The 16,947-nt window shown below is 37.5% G+C and overlaps 1 protein-coding gene and 1 long non-coding RNA gene across 2 annotated transcripts in view; both read right to left on the bottom strand.

Annotated features, from left to right (window-relative positions):
• The window catches only part of LOC138059529 (VPS35 endosomal protein-sorting factor-like), a 30,569-nt gene extending 22,247 nt beyond the window's left edge, over window positions 1-8,322 (bottom strand). The window contains exons 1-10 of the mRNA XM_068905174.1: window positions 8,284-8,322; window positions 7,858-7,942; window positions 5,563-5,745; window positions 5,207-5,329; window positions 3,797-3,827; window positions 3,309-3,382; window positions 2,490-2,558; window positions 1,843-1,902; window positions 821-905; window positions 449-526 (exon numbers count right to left, since the gene is read on the bottom strand). Coding sequence (XP_068761275.1) covers window positions 449-526; window positions 821-905; window positions 1,843-1,902; window positions 2,490-2,558; window positions 3,309-3,382; window positions 3,797-3,827; window positions 5,207-5,329; window positions 5,563-5,745; window positions 7,858-7,942; window positions 8,284-8,300 — 805 coding nt within the window. The 5' untranslated portion in view covers window positions 8,301-8,322. The remainder of the gene's footprint in view (window positions 1-448; window positions 527-820; window positions 906-1,842; window positions 1,903-2,489; window positions 2,559-3,308; window positions 3,383-3,796; window positions 3,828-5,206; window positions 5,330-5,562; window positions 5,746-7,857; window positions 7,943-8,283) is intronic.
• Window positions 8,323-10,703: 2,381 nt separating this feature from the next.
• On the bottom strand, window positions 10,704-15,822 carry LOC138060131 (uncharacterized). The gene is made up of 4 exons (XR_011134298.1): window positions 15,719-15,822; window positions 12,645-12,707; window positions 11,871-12,019; window positions 10,704-10,893 (listed from the first exon to the last, which is right to left on the bottom strand). It is a non-coding gene; the product is annotated as an uncharacterized lncRNA (long non-coding RNA).
• Window positions 15,823-16,947: the final 1,125 nt, after the last annotated feature.

The following is a 16,947-nucleotide window of genomic DNA, read 5'->3' as shown; positions in this document are numbered from 1 at the left end:
AAATGCTTTCAAGTGGCACAGTTTACGTAATGTTTAAAAAACGAGCAGCAGTGTTTTATCGGGGTTTAAAAACATGAGGGTAGCCGAGTGTTTTTAGACCCGATAAAACACGTGCTGTGAGTTTTTTTGAATGGCTTCAAAAACACTCCACAAAGAGCGTGTCCGTCTGGACTCAAAACAATGGTTTCATTTGTTACAGATAAATATTAGCATACAAGAAAAACAAGCTACGCCTTATTAGTATTTCTTTATGTAAAGAATATTAACGAGGAGTGTTTTATCAGGATATAAAGCTCATACATGTGACGTTTTATCGATGTTTTGATAGGCTGTTAGGCTCATGAATTGTTAATGAGTTTTTGAAAGTTTTCAATCAGGGTTCCAGACAATGGCAACTGTTATAATAAATAAGAGTTACATGTATGTTTTTATCAGAGGTTGCATTTACCAGGAAGCATGGTGGGTATGTTACTGCCTGGAGAAAACGTGCTGGATTTACGGAATATTCTTTCATACACAAGCTTGCCTGCAACAAATAAATCATGTGATAATAAGCCTTCAGGGTTTAAGGTTATATGGCCTAGTACAAGTGGCCTAGTACAAGTGACTAATTGGAGAGACTTCAAGTCAACATTGTACGGGTAATGCAGGTCAAATTGAATCAGCTATTGGTTTTTGATTAGAGGGAAAACTCAAAGGTCAGAGAAAAGTTTACCTCCTGGAGTAGAGCAATAAAAGAAAATTAAACAAGGTGTTTATGCATTTCGCTTCCATAAATGATGACACATTTATCAACACCACATCTTTCACCTAAACTTACCAAAGGTATCCAATATATCAGTGATGAGAACAAATTTGCTGGGATAGAACTGAATCACAGACACATCAGAAAGAAGCTTCGCACACTGCAATAACATCAAATCAATAATACTTCTCAAAGAAAGTACTCTAAATTTATTTTTTTTAGTTTTGTCTGTGACCAGTCCTAATCTTCCACTCGGCCATGTAGTCAGTGGAACCTCGAATCATGCAACTTATGATGTTTATTTGCCAAAAGCTGTTACAACGTTAATGTTCTTAAAATTTTATGAATACCACTCGTTATTTAGTACAAAATATATTGCCATTTTGTGTTATTGAAGAGCTTAGCTCGATTTGAAGCGAGTATTGAATACACAAAAAGCCATTACATCATTCACAGAATGTGTCGCCGCTGCATGCAACTTTCATTGGTAGGGAAATAACCACCGAACTAAAGATAGCCATGGATAACGTAATTCTTGAATAATTATGTGACTTATGTAACTACTTTTTTAGGCCTTTATTCTCGTAAAAAACCAATTAAATTTAATCGTGACTTTTAACAAAGAAAGCTGTAAGGTGTTAATAGTGTTCTTATCGTATCGTTCATACCCACACATATCCCAAAGAAAGTTCCAGATTAATTAAAAGACCATTACGTCATCGGAGATTTTACAACGGCTACGACTGATGGTGCAATCGGAGATTTCATAACGGCTATAAGTGATGATGCAATACGTTTGCGTGCAGTCATTGTTGTCAGTTGTGCAACAGATTGATCAGGTGATTTTGTGTCTATAGTCACCACTGAATCCACAAGGACTACTTTGGAATGTGCACTACGTTGCGACTATAGTGGTAAGAAAACAGATAAATTTTCAAGGTGCGGTTATAAGATCTAAAAGATCTTGTTGTGTGTAAATGAATCAGATGACTAAAATCAATCTTTTCACTTCCTTTTTGAGACTCTTTTGACTGACAACTTTCTCACCATATTCATTCAAAAAATATCATTATACACTGTACCCTCTGGATACAAACCTGGATAGCGATCTTAAGAGCTTTCACTCTTTGGTCAGTTTCCCAAGCATTTATCAATGCCTGCAAATCAAAACAAAAATTACAGGTCATGAAAATACACTTCACTAGATCCTGTTCTCCATTACTTTAATGGTAATTGTGTGACTCTGTAATACAACATGGAGATTGCATGGAAATTACATGTCTCTAACAGCAGTCCCAATGATATGATATTTACCCCGGAAGCTCAACTTACATGAAAGTGGTTTTCAGCCCTGGAGGTCCTGCATCCGATTGAATTGAAATTTAGAAATGTTGGTTCTCGAGGAGAAAGGAAATTGGAGAACCTGGAGAAAAACCTCTTGAAGCAGAGAAAAGAACCAACAAACAAACTTAACCTACGATTCCCAAATCAAACCTGGCCACCTTGGTGGGAGGCAAGTGTTATTAAGCATAGTTACGCCAAAGGCTTGGGATTGTTGTTTTAAATGGCAACCAATGAAAGATCATGTCATTTTATTCTCTAACTTGACAGCTCATGGCACAAAATTAATGTAGATGAATTCAAATGCATCTTAAATGAAGAACATTTTCAAAATTTTAGAGTACACTATTGTGTATTAGAGATTAAAGTCCAAGGCAATTTGAACACAATTTAGGCATGCTACCTGATTCAGTTCTTCAATTCTCTTAACATAATCTTGTTGACCAAGATTTAGCATTTCCTTCACAGAACCCTAAAAGAATGAGCAAACAATGGTTAAGATTAATAATAATTATAACCAACTAGATAGTGCAGAAGTATATCAGTAGTAATCAAGTTGCGTTTTAAGAGAAGCAATACAATAATAATTATTTGAACACTTTGACACCTTTCCTTTCTATCACAATAAGCACAAAACCCATAACCATGCAAAACAATCAAGAATCACACTTTTTTTCCATGCAAAGACCATTGCAAAATTAATGGGATCACTCCAGCAGCTTGAGGAAGCATGAAAGAAATTCTGGGCTGGAACAGGACTGCAAACCACCCTACCACTGAGCCATCAAGAAATCTAAGAGCTGGTCCAGTTCTAGTTCACATGATGACTACCATGATCATACTTCCACTGCTTACAGAACGTAATAAACACTTACATGTACAATAATAATTGACTACAGTAACTGGTATCTCCCCAATGGCATAAAGCTATTACGGGATGCCCAGGTGGCAAATACATAATTATTTATTTGCCCCCTGAGCATCCCATAATGTCTTTTGAAACAATAGAAATCAAAATGGCTTTATGGGTTCAAGCCCTGTTCAAGACTTGATTTTCTCAAATTCTTCCCAGCTGCTTGATTGTTCCATTACCTGGGATGATCGGCTCTTGGAAAAGCAGATCATCTGCAATTCCAATATATGTACATGTATTTCATCTTTCATCTTCCATTTTAAGCCTTAATCTGCTTGAGACACAACAGCTATTTTTTTTTTAACTCACCTCTTCAAAATCATCAAGCTGTTCCAACCGATGTTTTACTTTATCGGTAACTGTCGTTTGTTGCTTTATCACAACTACAAAGTCAAAAAGAGGTTTAAAAATGTTTAAGAACTAGGTGCAGAACAAATACACTCTCCTTATACTGTACCTATGTGCCCCTGATTCATTCATGCAACAAGGGAACACAGATTATGAGGGCTAAGTTTATTTCTATTGCATTTGCTCCAAGAGGTCTTATTAATTCAGAGGGTATTATTAATTTTTCTCTTCTCTGACGAAGACCAAATGATCTGATCCATTTGATTGACTTCTGTATTGCTCATGCAATAAATCCATTGGCGTTTGACAGTTGTTATACTTTATTTCTAGATGATGGCTACCAATATTAATTTTGTTCCAAACTAAAATAGAGAAAAAAATAATCACATTTATGCAACATCACAACAGAAACATCACCATGAAATAAAGAGAGCCAAGCCAGCACTTACACTTATCTTTATCAGATGAGGATAAAAAGCTCTACAAAGAGAACAAACCAACATTCAGTATAGCATTGGAAACTCCAAAAACTTATAAAGTGTGTTAAATTTCTAAATAACAATGTACAGATGTGTAAAATATTGATTTTCTCAGGTGATGTGAAGGTGCCATCTCTGGTAGATATCATTTGAGGCCAGAGAAAATTTTGCAATTATTAAATGAATCAAAGTTGTCCAAGGTGTAAATTTTGACCCAACTATTCAGCAGTCAAAGAGGTGAAAACAGCATGGATTTTTTCATGGCCAAGGTTCTTGAGTCCTCAAAATAACCTCAAATGTGGCCATCCCACAACAGTTTTTTTGGTACAATGTACTTAAACCTATAGATGTTTTTGTCCTGTTGTCATTCTTATTCTTGACACAATCATTGTTTATGCTCCTTGATAGGTAAAGGAATTTGCTGTTGTGAAAGGATTAATAATACCTTTTATTGTTATTATTATTATTATTATTATTATTATTGTTATTGTTATTGTTATTGTTATTGTTGTTGTTGTTGTTATTATTATTATTATTATTATTATTAATGGTACATAGTAATGGTCATGATAATGGCAATGAATTTATATAGTGTATTTCCCATAGATTCACATATTGAAATGCGCTTTTTACAAATAATCAGCCTGTGGGTGAGACCGGACATCAGCGATCTCCAACCCATGAATGAATGAAATGAGGCCTGACCACAACACTGGGTCAACTACTTTTCATACCTACTCTCTACTCTTTGTGTGACAAGTGTGTGGGTTCTCTCACGTCCCACAAGATCATGAACATTGAAGGGTTGTGAGAGGGGGGCGACGGTACATCATCCTTATCCGGGAAGACTTGAACGTCTAACCATTTTCAGATGTCATTACAACGGTGGCACTTTCTCCACAGTTATTTTAAGACCCTGAGTGTTGGTCCAGTCGGCATCTTGCTCAGGACCTTCTGCACAGCAGTCCGATGCTTTTAAAACCAATTGAGCCAGCTGGTTGGCAGTTATTGATCCTTTCACAACAGCAAATGGCACCTGAACTAACAGTTGAAATCTTTTGCAAACTTTGGATCCAGATTATGGAACTTGTTACAAGTCATGTACAATGTACTGATGAGTGCTAATAAAAACACCTTTAATGAATTTAAATGCTTATGCTGAAGCCAACTCAAATTAATTTTACAAATAATTATTGTGTAATCATAATAATTGTCATAACTTGTAATTTTGCAAGTCTATGATCATTTTAATTATTGCATAATGTATTTTAATCTTAATTTCATATAGGTTAACAGTTTCATGAATTCATGTCATTTACACTACACACCTCCATTGCAAATCTATTTCAGAAATGAACTTTACATTCAACTTGAGCTTACTGTGGTGATAGAGAGTTTCTCAGACGTTGTATATTTAGCAAGGATTCCAGATCTTTTGCTTGACCAAGGTTGAAAGAAGTCATCCTGGCCATCATTCTTGTCAAATTCACCTTTGGTTAAGGACTGAGGAAATACACCCAAACAAAAGAAATAAAAATGTGTAACCTTGCTCATGTATCAGGAACATCTTAATCCATTCACCCCTGAAGTGCTCCCGATTGAGGAGTAAAATCATCTGGCATTAGACAAAATAAAATCTCTAAGGGTTAACTGGCTTCTTCAAACAATTCTTTTGGGTTAGGGTTGAGTAAATCATGATAACAAAAATTGTTTATTTTGACACCGATCCAACCCACCCTTTCCTGTTTAGCAACAGGTGCAGCAGCTGGCAACTTAATTGCGGAAGCTTCTTGAGCAGCAAACATGGAGAGTGGATCCAGTCCATCAAATGAATCTGCATTAGCTTGGATCATACTGACTGGATCTGCTATGGATGAACTTGTGCCAGATGGTGGTTTTTTGGGATTGCTTTCTCTACTCTGAAACAGATTTTCAGATGGAGAGGTCATGTCTTCTTTAAAAAAAATCATCCAATTCATTGAAAACAAGAGGGAGAAAAAAATCAGGGGAAAAAGTATTTAGATTGCAAAGATGCCAAAGATGACAAAAAATGCAAATTCACATGCTACAGTACCATGCAAACGTAAGTTGACAGTCTCAACTCGATCCTCACGAGAATCAAGGATCGAGTCAAGAATCAAGACTTGATTCACTTGAAATCAAACTGGATCCGTGACACTCGATTCTCACAAAATCACTGACACGAAACATCATCAATTATTCATACTCAATTCAACTTTCGTGAAAGCATTACTACTCGATTAAATAACAACAGGAACTGTTAAATAAGAAAATGAGATAGCAGCTATCGTTCCTGTGAGTCCTCTAGTGAAAACTACAATCTTATGCTGTGGATTAAAATATAAAAGCAAAACAGTGAGCTTTAACAAGCGATGGATTTTACCCTGAATTGAATGTAAATTTCCATTGCAAACATTGAGAAATATTTGCATACCGCACACCCAACTAAGTAACGCAACGATTCATGTATTTTTACATCTCTTCTTAAATGCAATGACCTGAAGGAAAATTATACTGATGATCGAATCTCAGTGATAGACTTGTTCACCGGTATCAAGTTTCATTCTTTGAAAACAACAAGCATTGTGAGCAAACCAAGAATGGCAGGACAAAGTGCATGTAGCAAAAGCTGTTCCATCCAACTTTTGATATACACTGTACGTCAAGTTGGGAGTTCGTATGAGGGCAACATGTTGTCTTTTTCTCTTCTCCTGCCTTTATTGTAAATAATATTTCCACAATTACCCTGATCCCAGCGACTGTTGATTTTTCTTGTAAGGGAATGAACAAACAAGGCCAGACAATGAAACTCGAGGTCTTGAGTGAGTCATTACGGAATAGTTTTACGTTCAAAGAAACAGTTTTTGTAATTCTGAAATTAACATACATGTATACAGAGGACATTTGTTTCCAGAAAGGTCTGCTACTGCAGTGTTACTGATGACAGGTATCCCGTAAGGTCAACGAACTGTCTACGGAGTAAACTTGAAATGCCTCTCAGGTGTATAGTGGCACGCTTTTGTTTTATTCGTATTCCCAGTTGCATTTGTGCTATTAGTCTATCGAGGAATCAGTCAAGCGACCAGCTCATTAAATTCTTGATTCCTTTGACTCGACTTGATTCCTTTGACTCGATTCTCGACTCGATTCTCGATTGTCTTTCCTCAATCCTCGAACCTCGGTCCTCACAAGAATAGAGGATCGAGTCGAGAATCGAGACTCGAAAGAGACTGTCAACTTACTTTTGCATGATACTGTAGCCACTGGGGTTCACATGGCCAGAGTTTCCAACTTCTGGAGCATGAAGAGACTGAGGGTATTGCTAATGTCCCTTGGATGTTAGTCCATTCCAAGGTTATCCCCAGTAGTACAGTATGTCAATAGTACAGATATTGTATTTACACACCTGGCTGAAGAGACACAACGTGGAGCAAAGTTTTTTTTAACCTAAGGAAACAACTGACAGAGCAAGCTGGCCTCAAACCAGTGACCCTTGGACACAAGTCCGGGACACTGGCCACAATACAACTGTACAGTGTACCTCCACACTGAAGTATCACGAAACAAGTGAGAAAAATATCTTTTGTCTTATTCACCAGCCTCCTCTTTTACCTTGCAATGTTGAAAAGTTGCACTGGGAGAGGAATCATTGCCAGTGGGATGAGTTTTCGGCCAAAAAAAGATTAAACAAAGAATAAAAATGCCCTCCCCTAACTTGAGAAATTGAATGGACCTTCCTCAGGAGAAGCAAAGTTCATGTTATTAACAAACTACAGTATGACACTGACACTTAAATAAATTTTTCAGTATTTGTATCAACTACTAAGGCCTAACCAAAAGTTATCAAGGAATGATAATTGAACACAGGGGATTTCCCCATACATTTAGCTGTGTGGGTTTTAGTTCATATTATCGAGATTTTGTGGCGCAAATAAAATCTAAAAGAAACTTTAAGTAGATTACTGAATGTTTTAATTTTTCTACTTTTTACTTGTATCGATTGAACATACAATAAGAGTTGTCAACGGATGATCATTGACAGCTTCACCACTGAGGTGGCTCTGCTCCTTGTCATAGTTTCTCGTGCGAGCAACCCTGGGATGGAAACAGAAAATTGCATGAGACTTTAAAAGGAAAGCTAACATGCATGTGTTCCTCTCCATATGGCAAAGATTTTTGGTTGTTACAAAGAGTAATGATGATACATTGAGCATTTTCCTTTACTATCAGTTTTAATGTCAATTTTCTCCTTGCAGTGGCCCATAGAGGCAATACAAATAAGTAAGCTTAAATTAAATAAAGCTTAAGGTTTTGGACGAACGTATCTCTTGGTTGCTAGAGCACAGAGTCCTCAATTTCGTTTATATTATTAGCAATCTACGATAAAAGTTAGTCACTACACTCTACAAAATGCTCGAACGAAGCTACCTACTTACCACTCATATGCAGCCATCTTGTTTTGGCCTAGGTAACCGTTCCTTCAACCCGATCCAGGATTCCTGATGGTCGCGTTGGCATAGGCAAAGTTGGGAAAGCGTCAATAACCTGTTTCAGTACATCACCAATGCTTATTCCCTTTCGTAAACGGGCTATGCCATGCCAAATAGCCAAACCTTTCGGAATTGTAATTAACTCGACAGTGTGGTGGTGAGTGATGCACGCTGTTAATCCAATAGCCTAGGTTCGATACGGAATTTGGTCTTTTTTCCTTTTTTTTTTTTTTTTTTTTTTGTATTTCTTTTTTTTTCTTCATTTCTTTTGGGTTCGATACGTAATTTGGTAATATTTTTCTTTATTTAAGAAAAACTGATAACAGAAAAAAAAATTCTAAGTGCCGTTTAAATGGCATCGACCGTTTACGAAACGGAAATTTGTATCGCCGGTGGTAGCTGTAGTTGTCAACATGACGGTACAGTTCACAAGACTGACAATGACTCACAGTAGAAAACTGGTTTACAAGCTTAGAGGAAATTCCACTGAACGGTTGTCAATTACTACTGGTTAGCGAAAGCAACAGGATAGTCTAACAACGACAGAACCTCAGGGGCCGTTGGCAAAACCAGGATCGGATCGGATCGGATCGGACCGGAAAAAAACACATTTCGACGAGTCTCAATAAATGAGGAGACGACTACACAAGAGAGAAAGGCACAGAATTTGACTTTTCCTGTCTTCAGCACGTTGTCTGGTGACCGTCTACTTTTGGCGGGGATTTTGTTATTGATTTGGTCCCTGTTTTGTCAATCCGATCCGATTCGATCCGATCCGGTCCGGTCCGCCAACGGCCAACCTCAGGGCCTCTACGGATCAATCACCAACCAATGATCATATTTTTATTGAAAAACCTTAAGTAGCATCACTTGCACTACACAAATCACTCGACTCTGAGAATGACTTCACTCTGGTTAACGAAACATGAGTCAATGTCACGAAAAACAGTACAGTTCAGTCTCCGGACTCTGACTCAGTCACCCGGATCTTAATCTTAACTCATCGTCAAGTTTTAATTTGACTTCTGGGTTCAAATCATTTTAGTATTTTTCAAATTTTATGACCTTTTAAGTCTAATAGCATGGACGAGGATGCATTTTGGAATTTCATCTTAGACCCTCCTCTTCTTTAGTTTGCCGAATATTTACGATGGGGATAACATCATTAACATCCGTACTTGGCTCTCTTTGTCCTCTATGGCACCGTTCTTCTCTCAACCCGGTTCTAGCTTTAGCCTTCTTCTTTGTTACGCACGCTCCCTGTATTTAACCTTCTCTTCCTCATTGTTTTTAAACTAATAGATTTTGTGCTTCGCCTACAGTTCGTATCAGTTTTTGTTTGCTGTTATGTTTGCATGTTGTTTGTTACTGTAAATCGATGTAGTTAGCTTGCTTGTATCTAGTCTGTCACCTATAATTTCGCAGTGAGTTTCAACTAAACCAATCACTTTCCATCAAGAAAAAAACGGGCGTTGCTGCGTTCGTTATTTCGATGTAAGCATTTAGGAACAAACTATAACGAGTGACGTGCTTTTAGCCACTTTTAGATGTATTTTCTGTCACTTAGGTAACCTTTACCAAGACTTTTTTTCACACGGTATCATACCGTCGCTGATTGCTGATACAGTAAGAAAGATTTTCAGCAATGGCCAAACAAAATAACCTTTTAATCGCCGGTTTGTAGTAGAGACGCATAACGCGTCTGGACGACTTTGCGCAATTTATTTTAAAGCGTCTTTTCGTTCGTCAGATGACGGGGGAGAGATGCATTATGAGTATATAATTATCAAAACCAACACGCTTATCATAGCCGTGAGTAAACCAGGCTCCAAAGTTACAAGGAAAATAACAAAGACGGGGAAATTATATACGCAGAGTAAAACACAAATGTAAAACTAAATTTGGCTAAAAATGACATAACAAAATAATAGCGAATCAGAATCGTTGGTAAGAAAGAAGAAAAAGGCAAAAAAGAAACCATTAAGACAAAGGTATTTTTTACTTCGCATTGAAACGAGTATCATAAGGCGAACGAGAATTTCGAATATCTCAGTTTAACCCATGAAACAAAATAGGGTTAAAAGATAAAAGAAAACAGTGCATCGTGTCACCTTCTAAATTGTTCAAGAATTGAGGATTTTTCCATATCTTAATTTCTTGATAAAAGGGTGTGGATCGTGGGCTAAGAATGAAAACTGAGGTTGTGTGGAACTTATTGCATTCGATTTTGGACACGGATCTCATGACAAGACCAGGAAAAATTATTTCAAGTACCAGATCAATGTACCTGACTGCAATGGATGAGAGTTCAAGAGAGGACTAGTTCTGTTTTCAGTAACACACGAGTATCTCTAGTCAACCACGGATCGACATCATAAATTTTTATTGTTGTTTACTCATGACAATACATTTTAAACTACATATATGCCTTTGCAGGCAAGAGTTCATCTTGGTCATCTGTTGGTACAAGCTTTTAGTGCACAGCTGCGTCCACGCCGAATTCTTCTTGTCTTGTGTCTTGAAGGTTCAGTCCTCGCAATCTTTTGTTGAGTAGATCTTCAAAAAGTTCCAATTTGAAACAATAAATACCTCTTACTAACCTCGTTTTTTCCCGTTGATTTATGGCCCAAGCGCGAAGCGCGCGGGCCATAAATCAACGGGAAAAAACGAGGATCCGTAACTTACAGTATGGACCGAGAAAACGAGGTTAGTAAGATATTTATTATATCTCTGAGGTTAACCGGCGCACGGGCAAGGAAACTAGTCAAAGTGAAGCAGAAGGTTCAACTGCCACAAAGAATGCCGTGCCAAAATCCCAAAAACTAAATCTTCTTGGCTGTTAAGTTTGAAATAGTTCCTTGCTATATTCAAACAGTTTTGAGTAAAAGTTTATGCCACAGAAATGACATGAAAAACTCGCTAGATGATGTTTTGTCGAAATTTTAAATTGAGCGGGCTGTACAGCGGGCCGTACTGTAGAATACGGCCCGCTAATTTAGCCAATTACAGCGCGCGTACTATCTGAGAGATATAATATTTATTAGAAAGAACACCCTAAGTAACCTGTTGCTACAACAACACTGTACTCTGCGTTTTCTGAGTCGATATCTCTTAAGAGAGCACCATGAGCTGGAAGTTAGTTATGACAGTTCATGTTCCCTGGCAAATTTGACTTGAGATCAGTCCAAAAACAAAACCAAAAACAACAAAAAAGAGATTGTGAGGTTTCAAGACTGCAGCGCAGGGGGAAAGGGATATAGTGGAATCATGCTCAAGAGAAGAGCGGGCACTGGGAGCGGATGATTAACGAACGGAAACATGTTATGCCTTTCCCTCCCTGTTCACTCCCCCCCCCCCCACCCCCCCCCCCCCCCACCCGCTTCTTTCCCTTCATTAACAAGCTGCTATGATTGCAATTGCCGTTAGAAAATAACAAAAGAGGCCTTCGTCAGTCTCAATTTTTTGCAGTGGAGTTTACTACTTTGGGGCTTTTTCCTTTTCGTGCGATTAACAAGCAATGTCCTTGTAAATACCTATGTTTTTCCACTTTGAGTTTCCTCTTGGTGAGACCGTCGATGTTCGCTTACCATGTAGATATAATTGATGAAATATCGCATGCGTGAAGTCAAAAAACACGCACATAAAAACAAAAGCAAACAGTAGTTGAGGCTTGATCATACTGCTGCAAAGATGAAAGAGAGAGTGTTAAGAGAGTAGACATGGTGGATACCAAAGAGGGAAGAACTGACTTAGACATAAACATGAATTCCTTAACGGCGGATTATATTGAGCAATAACACGGCAACGTATTCAACGTTTGCCTCATGCAATAGTTCGCTTCACTGGACGGTTTGGTGCAAAAGCCACGTCCGGTTTGCAAGTGAACGCTGCCGGTGAAGACACCATGAAAAAATACCCTTAGCAGTACACTGCTGATATATGTTGTTTCCCAGGACCGGTGACGGGGTCAGTCAGGTTTCTCAGTACGTTCTGTTAATTGAATATGAGCTCTCTTCTGCTCTGTACTATTTCACTTTGACCTTCAAATCTGAAACAATGTTGACACACTCGTGACCTCAATATAGATTCGTCTCCGACTGAGTGGAGAAAGGAGACGGCGACGTTTCGGTAATGATTTTGTGTTAACGTGCATCACGGTGATCGAGGTAAAATACCAGTCATGCAGTATGATTATCAATTCAGTGGTGACCATTTAGTATTTAATTAAATTAAGGACATGGTTTTTTAGATGAAGATGAATCGGCCATAGAAAGAAATGTAAACCAAAAGATGCAATCTGTTCATACCAATCCTTTCAATGAATTTCTCTTTAAGGTATATTTTAAGCGTGCTGATAATGCTTCGCCTCTCTGCAAAATAAAAAGCGTTAAAACGTGATTATAAAAAGATGTCTTTTAGTTATTGTTAGGTCTGATTACTGAACCTATTTTTCTTTGTTAACTAGTAACTCCGGCAGAAGAAAACAACTTCGTGATTCTTTCTTTTCAGGCCTTGGGTATCACTTTTAATTTCTGTTAGAAAAAAAACCACATTTATTTGTTCCTCTTCCATATTTTTTCTTTTTTGAAGTAGTACATCTGTTTTATTTCTGAGCATTTTTTCACTTGCGTTAATTACAAGCAAATTCCTTTGTTTTTGGTTACCGACTCTTAAAGAAGATGTGCAGTCTATGCTTTCGGAAGACATAATGGCCGTTTTAATATTAGAGACGCATAATGCGTCTGGAGGAAATTTAGTTTAATGCTCCTTTTAGTTGGTCATTTAATTCCTCATGTTTAAAGACCGGGCGAGAGACGCATTATGTGTCTAGACGAAATAAATCGTTTTAAATGGTAGATAATAACCCGTGTTTCCTGAAAAGGAAAACCACAACTGCACACTGACCTCTTTAAAGACAGAACGGCCTCAACGTTTGTAAGGAAAAATAATGATGATGACCCGGAAGTGAGTTACAGGGAGTGGGTATAGATTGCACACAATATTGCAACAAAGTGAACGTAAAAGTATCTTCAATTGTTTGTTTTTTCTTTTTTAATCTGTTTAGCACGAATATATAACAATGACAAGAATAACATGAAGTACTCATAATGCTATTTACAATCTGTAGATTACATCGCTTCTCTGCGTGGAGTCTGCCTTTTTGTCGAGGGTCGAGAGTCGTGAGGTAGCATTTCGAGGGTCGAGGGTTCTTTGTCGAGTGTCGAGGGTCTCTTTTCACCGAACTTTGTACAGAAAGCTTTGTACAGAATTTTGCTGTGAGGATCGTCACTGGTGCGCGTAAATTCGAACGTATCACGTCCTAGTTGAAAGATCTATATTGACTTCAGGTTGCTATGCAGCTGGAGGTCAGAGACATTATTATGACTTATAAAAGCCTCAACGGTCTCACTTTACGAAACGCTTTCACAACAAGATCGGAGATCTAAGAAGGAAATACCAGAAATAAGGACAAACTGCTTGTACCTCTTTGCAGAACAACAACAGCACATCGATCGTTTATTAAAATACGGGGGTACTTCTCTATGGAATAGCCTGCCTAAGAACATTCGGGATATCAGCGCTTTAGATTCTTTTAAAAAACAAATTATGGATCGTGCTTTTTATACATTTTTAGCAAATAAGTGATCCAATGCGAATCTGATGATGTATATCTTTTTATCTGTCGGTAGCTTTGTGATATATTCTCTTTTATTTAGATTTTATACTTATATTGTAATTGGTTTCTGAAAACCATGTAGTGGATGAACCAATATAAATTGTATAAAATTCTTAAGAAGGAATACAATTGAGATGATACAGAGAATAAACTAAGAAAATAATCAATTAGGGGATGTTACCTTCCTTTATGAAGTTGGGTCGAGAGCAGGCTACTATTGGCTATGCTTCATCTTGGTTGGTGAAATTTCAGAGAGAAGATGAGGAGACTGCTTTGAAGAAAGCAATCAAACTTAGCAAGGAAAAGCTTTTATGTACCAAAAATATACATGAAGATGGTGCTGCCGTACAAAGCTATTAAAAGTTGCAGCCGGGAAACGTTTCGGCAAATACTGAACGCGATAACAGTGTACAGACTTGAGACTTTTGACAAGATGTTTATGTCTTACTCTTTTATTCCATTTCATTTTCTTTAATAGGGCTGTTCAACATTTTATATATTTTGGTGACAGTGAAAACGAGCTACATATACAATAACAAAGGCACGTTTCCGGACACAGACAACACATTTAATCTGGGTTTTCACTATCTTGAGGAACAGAATCTTCTCACACAATTTCTTTGAAGTAGTCTACCACATTCATTGCTTCTAAAATGGGTGAAACATCTGAATACAGAAAACATCTAACATGAAAACGAAGAGCATATTGGCTCAATAAAGGGCATATGAGGGACGAGTACAGCTTTGTTCCACGGTTCAGGATATCGTACCGAATGCATGCCTACAGGAAATGTAGGCCACGTTGATCAAACAAAACAAAGATAAGCTGTGAAGAATCGCGATAAATCGTTTTACATTTCCCGTACTGATATCAGTTAAAACTTATGAAAATGTATTGACTCCGGCATAAAGGAAGGTAGCGTCCCCTAGTTGATTATTATCTCAGTTTAGTCTCGGTATCATCTCAATTGAATTGCTTCTTAAGAATTTTTTCAGTAAAAGGGGACCCTCGACACTTGGCAAAGAACCCTCGACCCTCGAAATGCTACTCTCGACAAAAAGGCAATGCTCCCGGAAGAGAAAGAGAACAGAGAAAGAACAAAGAACAAAAATAGAAAAAAAAAAAATAGAAACTGCTTAGAGAAGAAAAGCCGACTTTCGAAAAAACATTGTTAGTGAATTTTAGCAGTAGCAATCTCTTTTAGAATGACGAGTCTTTCATGCAGCCGCAAAAGGAAAGTCCGGAAACAAAGCTCATCCTACCGCCTACTGGCTCAAAAATGTAATATTCCGCATCAAGAATACAGTAATTTAGTGTCTGCCCATTAGTCGACCTAACGTGGCAACCGTATACGATTTTACTTGAATTTAACAAGATCTGTTCTCGTGTTTTTTCATTCCACCAAAACGAAACTGGTTCCAGAAGGAGGCATTTCTGTTGCAAGAGACTAAGAAGAGGTGGTCTAATGTTTGCTTCTGGCTCAGTTTGCCAAGGGTGCAGCGATCGCTTTTTTATGCCATCTCGGTATAAGCTCGCTTTAATTAGTGGGTAATCTGTTCTGTAAAATTTTGTACTGAAACATTTGAAGCCTTACTTCTTTGGTGATTTTAAACGGTAAGCAGTAGACTGTAAGAAGATCACTTTTAGAAAAGCATGATCTTATTTTCTGCTCTCGGCGGCGTATCTGCAATACATGTAGTTACCTTTTGTATATTATGTTCCCCAAGAGACACAGAGAGAGCAGTCTTCTAACTTGTAATCACTGGAGATCTTTGATGACTTTTCCTTTGCATGTCTATCTTTTAACCACTCAGGCGATGGGCAGATGCTGCTGTAAATAATACAGGAATAAAGTTGTTTACACAAAAATGAGATTTTAACTTAATGTAAATAATGAAATGAATTCTAGCGGATGACAAATTGCCCCAACGTCTCCGTAAATTCAACATTTCCGTATATTTTCATGACAATTAAGTCACATTGTTTCCGAATTTACAAATACTTAATGAATCCTGACTGGACATTTAATTTGCCAATCATTTTTTGAAATCAATACCTATTTTCCCATAACGTATTTTAATGGCGAACTATGCAAAAGCAATTTTCTTTTCCATCTCTCAGTGCTGTTACATAGCATTCGGAAAAAACCGTTTTAGGGAAAAGTTCAGTTGATTGCCTATGTTATAATATTTATTATATTTGTTTATGGACGTCAAACAACGGATCTCAAGTTTGAATAAAGAATTGATCTTTTTGTGCTCACAACTTGAACTCAGGTAAATTAAGGTGATGCCTCAGAAAAAAAAGTTGTGGAACGATTTTCTTGAAATTTTCCCTGAATGTTCCCTACTATTCCCTGTTTTGAGAACTATAATAAAAATATAAGTCACCGTGCTTGCTTTGAGAGATATAATGGGCCAATCTTACCCTATTGACGCCTGTACTGACACTAATCACGCGCGTTATTTCATCGGCTCAGGGTACATTTTGCGGTAGCTAAACGAGAGGGTTCAGTGTAAGTAACTCTTCAAGAAACACCTGATAAGTAGAAAGTCTAGAACATATGGAACACTGTCTCATATAGTTTATAGAAAAATTACTCAACTTAAAACGATGTCGACTCAAAACGTTTCTCAAATCGTTGCTTTCAAGATCATAATTTACATCCCTGGGTAAAGGGCTTTGTGTACGTTTTTAGCTATTTCTTTTTTCCCTTCCAATAATTCTTTTAAAAAATGTTTTGATTTAAAGGGAATAATTTGTGCACCAAAATAATGCAATAAAAAATGTAGGTCACCGTGCTGTTTTAAGAGTAAAACACCATCACACCTGTCTATCTCGATTATCGTAGATCGAACAAGAAAAGTCGCCATGTTCTAGGAATGCGCGCGCTTATTACTGGGTTGCCAGTATGGTAAACCAGTCGGAAAAT

This window comes from Montipora capricornis, chromosome 8, assembly GCF_036669925.1.
Source record: "Montipora capricornis isolate CH-2021 chromosome 8, ASM3666992v2, whole genome shotgun sequence".
NCBI lineage: Eukaryota > Metazoa > Cnidaria > Anthozoa > Scleractinia > Acroporidae > Montipora > Montipora capricornis.
The sequence above is the reverse complement of the archived record's forward strand: the minus strand, read 5'-3'. Positions and strand labels throughout refer to the sequence as shown.